The sequence below is a fragment of the Bison bison genome, unplaced genomic scaffold, assembly GCF_000754665.1.
Source record: "Bison bison bison isolate TAMUID 2011002044 unplaced genomic scaffold, Bison_UMD1.0 scf7180017864492, whole genome shotgun sequence".
Classification (NCBI taxonomy): Eukaryota; Metazoa; Chordata; class Mammalia; order Artiodactyla; family Bovidae; genus Bison; species Bison bison.
In genome coordinates, this window is record NW_011495051.1 from 8,553,837 (window position 1) to 8,562,619 (window position 8,783).

At 56.6% G+C, this 8,783-nt stretch overlaps 1 protein-coding gene across 1 annotated transcript in view; it reads right to left on the minus strand.

Moving 5' to 3' along the window:
* Positions 1-195: 195 nt before the first annotated feature.
* Positions 196-8,783, minus strand: part of PIN1 (peptidylprolyl cis/trans isomerase, NIMA-interacting 1) — a 12,438-nt gene continuing 3,850 nt past the window's right edge. Inside the window, exons 3-4 of the mRNA XM_010828393.1 lie at positions 1,693-1,803; positions 196-824 (exon numbers count right to left, since the gene is read on the minus strand). Of these exons, the coding sequence (XP_010826695.1) occupies positions 715-824; positions 1,693-1,803 (221 nt within the window). The 3' untranslated portion in view covers positions 196-714. The remainder of the gene's footprint in view (positions 825-1,692; positions 1,804-8,783) is intronic.

The following is an 8,783-nucleotide window of genomic DNA, read 5'->3' on the forward strand; positions in this document are numbered from 1 at the left end:
TCTGGAACATTCCTGAACACCCAAGTTTGAGGACCTTGTTGTTCCACTTCCCTGAGAGTCTGCTGCTGCTATGAAGCACCCCTGAGGGAAAGGAGTGGCTTCCCAGGGAGGGAACATGGCCTGGACACCTGACGCCAGAGGTGGCGGGAGATGATCGCTGCCCCGGGGATGGGAAATGAAATGCCAGACAGCAGAGCAGTGGTTCCAGGTTTAATCAAGGGTGGGGAAGGCGCTGCATGGCTGCTTAGAGAGGCCCCATAGCAGCCAGCAGCCTGGGCCCCACACGGAGCGTCTGCTTTTTACAACTGAACAGAAGAACACGGCCTAACCAGCAACAACTCAAGGCCCACCTGCCCCCATCCTGGACCTGGGGCGGCACAGGGGCAGCTCAGCTAACTAGGCCTTTTCTTTGGGACAGGTCACTCCCAACCCTGGCCCTGGGAGCCCAGGGAGCCTCTCCACCCTGTGCCCTTCTGAAGTCGATTCCTAAAGGGGAGGGGGGTCTAGCAGGGATAGCCCCAATGGGAGCGGACAGGGAGCACCCGGTGGTGAAGGGCCCCCTCCCAGCCATTCTGGGATCAATAAATACTGTGTGACAGGAGAAGGGAGGGGTCCCCACTGGTTGGCCGGCAGCAGGGAGCGGAGTCTGCGGGCCCAGCCACCCCGTCCCACCCGTCTGCCCCCGGGGGGCCAGGCCTGGGCCATCCACACCCCTCACTCCGTGCGAAGGATGATGTGGATGCCCGAATCCGTGAACACGGGCCCGCTCATCTCCCCTGTCCGCAGAGCGAAGGAGGCGTCTTCAAATGGCTTCTGCATCTGACCTGGGGGAGGAAGCAGGAGAGATGGTGGGTGGGGTCCAGACTTGCAGGCAGTCCTGGGCAGACGGGGCTCCCACTGCGCCCCCAGGGCCCTCATTCGGACTCATCCGTCATGCACTTTACGGCCCTGTCATGGTGCCTGAGCTGGGCGCAGCTGGGGGTAGCAAGGCTATTAGGGAGGCCCCAGGAAGCCTGAGGACAGCATGACGAATGAGGGCAGAGTGGCTGTCTCCACTGTGCACCGAGAGAGGAGTTTTAATGATGAACTGGTCTCCCTGGGCCCAGTTCCTGGGCCCTGCCACACTGTCTCGCCTGCCTCCTTGGGTTGCCCACAGCCCCTTGCTGGCTCCCCAACACCCCTCAGCCTATTCTGGGCCCTTCCTTGATGCTCTAGAGACCCCAGGATGGAGGGGGGAGGAGGCGGCAGCCTGGTTCCCTCTGCTCCTCCCTTCCCACAGCCCCAGGTTGAGAGGCCTGAACTTGGCGGGGTTGCTGATCTTGACCCCCTCCTCCCCTCACTCTTGGTTTCTCCACCCAGGAGGGTGGGCAGAGGATTCTGGGGGACGTGCTCTGGGATTCTTAGGGGCCCCAGCTTTGCACCTCAACAGAAGGAGAGGGAAATGGCAGCAAGCACCCACCTTTGTGGGCCTGTGATGGGGACAACTGAGCAGAGAGACACACAGATGGACGCCCCACCCCAAGAGAGATGCCACCACTGGGGAGAAGACTCTGCAGCCTGAGGAAGGGACTCTGCTGCCACCTGGTGGACCCTAGAGGACAGTGCGACACGGGCCATCCCTCTAGGTGGGGTGCAGGCACCAGTGGGTCAGAGGGTCTTGCTGGGGTTCAGGGGTGCCCATTCTTTGCGCACCTCTGCTGAAGGCACCCAGGTCTCCCCTGGCCTTGGCGGAGCTGCAGTCGCTGAACTGTGAGGCCAGAGATTCAAAGTCCTCCTCTCCAGACTTAATCTTCTGGATGTAGCCTGCAAGAGGGACACAGGGAGGCCTCCCAGTCAGGGCAGGGCGGGCGGAGGGTTCCGGGCAGGGCAGCACTTCACTCAGAAAGGAGCCTGCAACCCCTGCCAATTGAGTGTGCATGAGCATGCATGCACAACCACAGCCGGAGCCATACACACCCATGACAGGCACGCACCCCATGACCCTGTGGTCACCTCAAGAGCAGCTGGTCTCCTACCCCAGTCCTATACTGCTTTCTCTGTAACTGCCCCCTCCCCCCACACACACAGGAACACATAACGAACAAGGCATGGCCTCTTCCTACCCCCACACACTGAGAGAAAGTCTACCTCCAGGTTCTGCTGGGGAGGGCAGCAGAAGACAGGACAGACGTTACAAAGGAGACTGGGGGACTTCACTGTGGTCCCGTGGTTAAGGCTCAGGGCTTCCAACAGAAGGGGTACAGGTTTGACCCCTGGTTGGGAATTAAGATCCCACAGCAATGCAGCCAAGAAAATAAAAATCAAAAGGGACACTGGGACGCCCCAGGGCAGTGGTAGGAAAATTTTCTAGAGGCTTCTAGGACAAAGGCAGGAGGCCACAGCACTAGCCCAGCTCTGCTACAGGGGACGGCTGAGCCCTCAGAGCAAGGGCTCGGCTGTCCCGTCTGACCAAAGTGTGAGGAAGGCCAGGGCCACTTCCTGGGGTGTCATGAAGAACCCTGGAGGCGGCCTGGCTGGGACTCAGCAAGGGACAGGTGGCAGACTGCACCCCGGGGGCAGCTGACACAGCTCTTCTCCCAGCTGCCCTGACGGGGTGAGCTGGCAGCACGCCAGATTCACCCTCTGTGCAGCCCAAACTAGATACCGATTCTCCCTGGGGGGACAGGGAGACCGGGCTGATGGGAGGGAAGGAAGAGGACTGAGGGAAAGGGCTCCCAGCAGAGGGCAACACCACGGTGACACTTCCATCCATGGCTCCCGTCTGACCTAAACGAGGCTGTGACACACCTGGCACCTTTCTGAGGGCCACATGGACACTGCTGATTAATCCACTTGGTGCTCAGAGACCCACATACCCAGCCAGACCATCTGCCTGTCGCTGAGCTGGTGGGAACTTCACCTTGGCCCACGGATCTCCAGCTCCGGTCTAACCTGTCACTGTCATCCGTCCGTCCGTCCAGGACGCTATGACAGCACACCTGTCACCCCACTCCTCCATCTCACTACAGGTCACGGCAGTAACTCGTGTCCTGGCATCTGATCTGCTTGGCTGCTTCCACAGCTGTTCCCGTGACCCCTGCCTGGCCTGTGTCCCTGTGCCTCTGAGCCTCGACCATCGGTCATTTGCCAGCCGGTCACAGGGACATGAGACACAGTGCCAGGCACTGAGAGACACCTTGACAAATGGCAGCCGCTGTCAGCATTCTGTCCTCCCTTCTGTGGGGCCCGGCCACTCGGACTGCCCTGCTTCTTTCTGACCTGCGTACCTGTCTGCACCGTGTGGTCTGCACTGGCTGTCACCGCGCTGTGCTGCCTGGTCAGACAGGCTCTCTGATGGGACACGGCCCAGCCCCCTGTGGCCTGCATGCTGCAGTGGCTTTTTTTGGGGAGGAGTGGGGGGGGGGAGGCTGCACCCTGCAGCTTGTGGGATCTTAGTTCCTTGACTAGGGATCAAAGCCAGGCCCTCAGCAGTGAAAGCCCAGAATCCTATGCACTGAACCGCCAGGGAAGTTCCTGCAGTGCCTCTTGCCGTGAAAACCCGGGTGGGCTCCCAATCCCCGCCGTGGCTGCCAGGTGGACCCCCTGTGCCTGACACATCGACAGCTGACTCCGATCTGAACTGGATGGCACAAGGATTCCCCTCCTCCATCTCTTCCTCTCCCTGGATTCTGGTTATGTCCTCAGTCTCACCTGAGCAACACTGAGATACGCTCCCCCCCACCTCTCCTGTCTGGACTCCAGTAAACCCAGCCAGGGAATCCTGAGCGCAGCACCCCCCAGTGTACCTGCCCGCCTCCAAGTACTTTGTGGCAGCACTGCTGCATGGGCCCAGCAGTTGGGGAGTCGGCCCCAGTCCTGAGCCTTGTTCAAGCACCCCTTGCAGCATCCTCCAGCCACTGGGGCTGGGGGCACAGCTGCAGGGATCCCTGAAACTAGGCAGCCTGGCAAGGACACACGGTGTGTGTGACGCAAGCAACAGCAGCCTAAGAACTGAATAAAAGCCAAGCTTTTCTCCCCATCATTCGTAGCACTCACATCTTCCTGTGATCAGCAGCTCTCAGAATATATTCTGCTACAGGACTTCCCTGGTGGTGCAGTGGTTAAGAACCTGCCTTGCAAAGCAGGGGGACATATGTTCAATCCTTAGTTGGGAATGAAGATCCCACATGCCTCCGAGCAACTAAGCCCACAAGCTGCAATTAAGAGAGTCTTCATGCCGCAGTGACAGATCCCGTATGACCCAACGAAGAGTCCACGTGCCTTAACTATGACCTGATGCAGCCAAATACATAAATACATTTTTGTTTAAAAAAAAAAAAAGAAAATATTCTGCTTGGATGGGACGGATTTTTTTCTTACGTTTTGGCCACGCCCCACGGCGTGTGGGATCTTAGTTCCATGACCAGGGATCAAACCTGTGTCCCCTGCATTGGAAGCATGGGGTCTTAACCACTGAACCACAGGGGAAGTCCCTGAAATGATTTTTTAAAAAGAAACAAGACTTCCTTTCTGAGCTCTCCTTTCTAAAGCTGACCTTTGGGAGTCTGGCCACAAGTCAAGGTGAAAAGCTAGGGACTTCCCTGGTGGTCCAGTGGCTAAGATTCCACGCTCCCAGTGCAGGGGGCCTGGGTTCAAACCCTGGTCAGGGAACTAGATCCCACATGCTCCTGCTAAAGATCCCACATGCCTGCCTGCTGTAACTACTGAGACCCAGTGTGACTGAATAAATAAAAATACATATTAAAAAAACAGGCCCCCCAAAAGCTCTTTCTCCATCACATGCACTGAGGTAAGGCCGGGTGAGCACATAGAAGGTGGAAATCTGCAAGCCAAGGAGAGAAGCCTCAGAAGAAACCAAACCAATCAACACTCTGATCTTAGACTTCCAGCCTCTAGAACTGTGAAAAATAAATGTCTGTGGCTAAGCCACCCAGCCTGTGGTATTCTGTTGTAGCAGCCAGTCACACCATAATGATTCCAGCGACAGTGAGTGAACAAGTGGAGTGGTCTCTGACTCTAATGAGGTTTAGAGACAAACTAGGGAAAGGGTCTGGACAGGGAAAAAGGTGATGGAATTAAGTCTGCCTTCCTCAAGACCCAAATGTCAGGGATTACCCTGGTGGTCCAGTGACTAGGATTCTGTGCTACCAATGCAGGGAGCCAGATTCGATCCCTGGTTGCAGAAGCAGATCCCACATTCTGCAACTAAGAGTATGCATGCTGTAACTAAGGATCCCGCATGCTGCAACTAAGACCAGGAACAGCCAAGTAAATATTAAAAAAAAAATCCCAATTCCAGGAGGGGATGTCTAGAGACCAGAGACCCCAGCCTGAAGCCAGGAACCTGGAAGGGAGCCACCCACCGTGAGTGGGGACACTGGGTGGAAGGCGCTCACTAACCCTCCAGACCCTGGGCACGGGGTACCGGGATGGGACTCACACTGAGGCCTCTCTGCGACCTTGGGCACGTAGGGATGGAGGAATGGGCAGTAGGCAGGGAGGGCTTCTCTGTGGCCTGGCTTCCTTACACAAGGACACAGGCAATGACAGGCAGCCAGTCCCCAGATCCCTGACAAGCCTTTGGCTGCAGCCCAAGAGCTGCAGAGGAGCGGGCCCTGAGAAAGAAGCCTCAGCAGAAAATGTGGACACACTGCTTTTCAAGGAAACTGGGGAGCACAGGTTCTAAATGGGTACAGAGGGACCCAGGCTACCAGCGGCAGACTGTGCCACTGAAAGGCTGATCTCGTCATCACCTGGAACAAGCCCATGATGAGAAGAGGCGACGGGGCAGAAAACATCCTTCTTCATGAAAGAGGCAACCAGGCCCCGATGCCCAAAGCTTGCTGATCTGGCACATGGGTGTCTGGTGACCAAGTGTACCGAAGTCTGCGCCATCTTACTGCACCCTCATAATGACCCCTGAGGGGGCCCATCTCAGGACACTAAGACCATATGCCAATGTCAGTGGAGGGTCTGCATGCGGAGCCCACCAGGCCTCCCATGCCCTGGCCCAGCGCTCCACCCATGGACCATTAGCAAGCAGGAGAGGCTGCAGTAGGCAAAGGCCTTGTCCTGACCCTGGTCCCCACCACACACACCTACACGACTGGGGTTAAGGCTCTACCATGCAGACAACATGACACTGAGCCCACTGCTCTGCTAAGCGTTCAGTGGTTGGCTGGCCCCTGGATCTTCAGGCCACCCTGTGTCCATTCTACAGATGAGGCCAACTGAAGCTCCGAGAATGAAGATACTTGCTTGAAGCTACACAGCTGGCTTCCCTGGTGGCTCAGTTGGTAAAGAATCTGCCTGCAATGCAGGAGACCCTGGTTCGATTCCTGGGTCGGGAAGATCTGCTGGAGAAAGGATAGGCTGCCCATTTCAGTATTCTTGGGTTTCACTGATTGCTCAGCTGGTAAAGAATCTGCCTGCAATGTGGGAAACCTGGGTTTAATCCCTGGGTTGGGAAGATCCCCTGGAGAATGGAATGGCTACCCACTCCAGTATTCTGGCCTGGAGAATTCCATGGACTGCAGTCCATGGGGTCAAAGAGTTGGGCACAACTGAGCAACTTTCACACAGCTGGCACCGAGATCCACCTACGGGCCAGTCCAGGGTGGGTCACATTACCTCTGACCTTACCCGCTCCCTGCCCCTCTAATCTATCACCCAGTCCTCCTGATTCTGCCCACTCAAGCGCTCTAGAATCTACTCCCCCTGCCTCCCACCCACTCCAAGTTCAAGTCACACTGTTTCTAGCTGCAGTTCCTCCCACGGCCTCCACCAGGCCCCCTGGCACAGGGAGGCATGTTCGACCCCTGCTAACACTTCCGAGTCCGAGTGTACACTGATTTAAGGTGAGGCCCCAGGGCCCAGCTGCTTACTGGGCGCACCCACAGATACCCCTTCCCCAGACCCAAGCTGACCTCAGGACCCCAGGCTCCCACTGCAGTTGTCAGCCCCACTAGACACATCCTTGTCCCTCAGAGATGGGACAGGCGGCACCACTCCCAGGCAGGCCCTAGAGCCCAACAGCTTTTCTTCCAAGCAATGCTCAGATGTCCCCATGTCTACCTGCCCTCTCTGGCTGGGACTGTCCCCCAGGCTTCTGTCTCTGACCTGCTCCTCTGCTCAACCCAGATCCTCTCATGGTTGCCTTGCCAAGGTTTCTTCCCCCAGCCCTCAGACTTGGTGAGACTCTCCCCAGATTGTGCCTCTTCCCGAGTCCCCTCAGCCAGTGACGACATCTCCTGCCACTCACTCTCCAAGTGCCCATCACCTTCTGTGCACTCTCACGTGGTCCAGAAGCCTCAGAACTAGGACCATTTGAGCTAAAAGCATCCAAGAGGTCACCTCTTGGTTTCTTCTGCACATCCCACCACGTCCTCTTCCCGAGTGGCAGCCCGACCCCACTCATCACTTACTGCTCACTGCTGGCCCATCCAGCCTGGGCCTGGGCCTTCCGGCTTTCCTGGCCCGTCACCCTCCAGCCACACAGCTCTTTCTGAAAAGCCATGACTTTAGGGCCCTTCTCCCAGCGTCACGTGGCCACGTGTTTCCTGCAGCCTCTGGAAAAGGACCCAAACTTTTGGCCTCAGCCTGGGCCCTCCTCCACCTGGCTGGGACCTGCCCTGATGGGTTTCATTTCTCTTCAGTCCCCTGCAGTCTTCCCCTGAGTCCTGCCCAGAGCCCAGCCTCAGGCCTTCATTTCTGCTGCTTCCTCTGCCAGGATCCCTTCTTGCTTCCTCTGGGTTCAGGAGACCCGGATGTGGGCGCTACTGTGGGCCAGGCTTTGTGTCCGGTGTGCAGTGGGCAAAGAGACAGACCCAGCCCCTGCCCTAGGGAGCTCGGGAGGCGAGTTTTTTTTTTCTGCTGTGCTGGATTGAAGCATGCAGGCTTCTCTAGTTGTGGCACACAGATTAAGTTGCCCCAAGGCATACAGGACCTAAGTTGCCTGACCAGGGTTGGAACCCGCCTCTCCTGCACTAGAAGGCGAATTCTTAACCACCGGACCATCAAGTAAGTTCAAGGAAGTAAGCTCTTTAAATCTGCCTTCAAGATTCTGTGCAAAAACTTGGCTCCACTCTACAAGGCTGAGAGGTAGGTGGCTAACAGGCGCCACTTATCATGCTGGGAACTTTATGGGGTGAACAGGTGTGGGTGTAGGTGTGTGTCAGTAATATCCCACAGGCCAGTTATGTGGCCCAAAACAACAGCCAATATGGACTAACCGTGCCAGGCCTGTGCTAATAACCACCATCTTAATGGCCAAGAGCAATTACACAACATTTACTAGATGACAAGGGCTGTTATTCGTGCTTTACTGCACTAGAGCTTCCCTGGTGGCTAGAAGATAAAGAATCTGCCTGCAGTGCACGAGACCTAGGTTCGATCCCTGGGTCAGGAAGATCCCCTGGAGAAGGAAATGGCAACCCACTCCAGTATTATTGCCTGGAGAAATCCATGGACAGAAGAGCCTGGTGGGCTACAGACCATGGGGTCACAAAGAGTCGGAAACGACTGAGCGACTAACAATTTTTTTTCTTCACCCTATGTGGTGGGTCCTATTATCTTAACATTAACTTTGTAAGTTAAAAGACTGAGGCTGAGATGTTAAGTAGCTTGCTCAAGGTCACACAGCCAGGACCTGGCAGAACTGGATGGGCACTCAGGCTGTTTGGGCAGGGGTGAGACACTGGTTCTGTGGGGTTGGAAAGCCTGGGAGGTGTCTGGGATCTCTGGTGAGAGAGGCTGAGTGGATGATGAAACCACACTTGTGATCC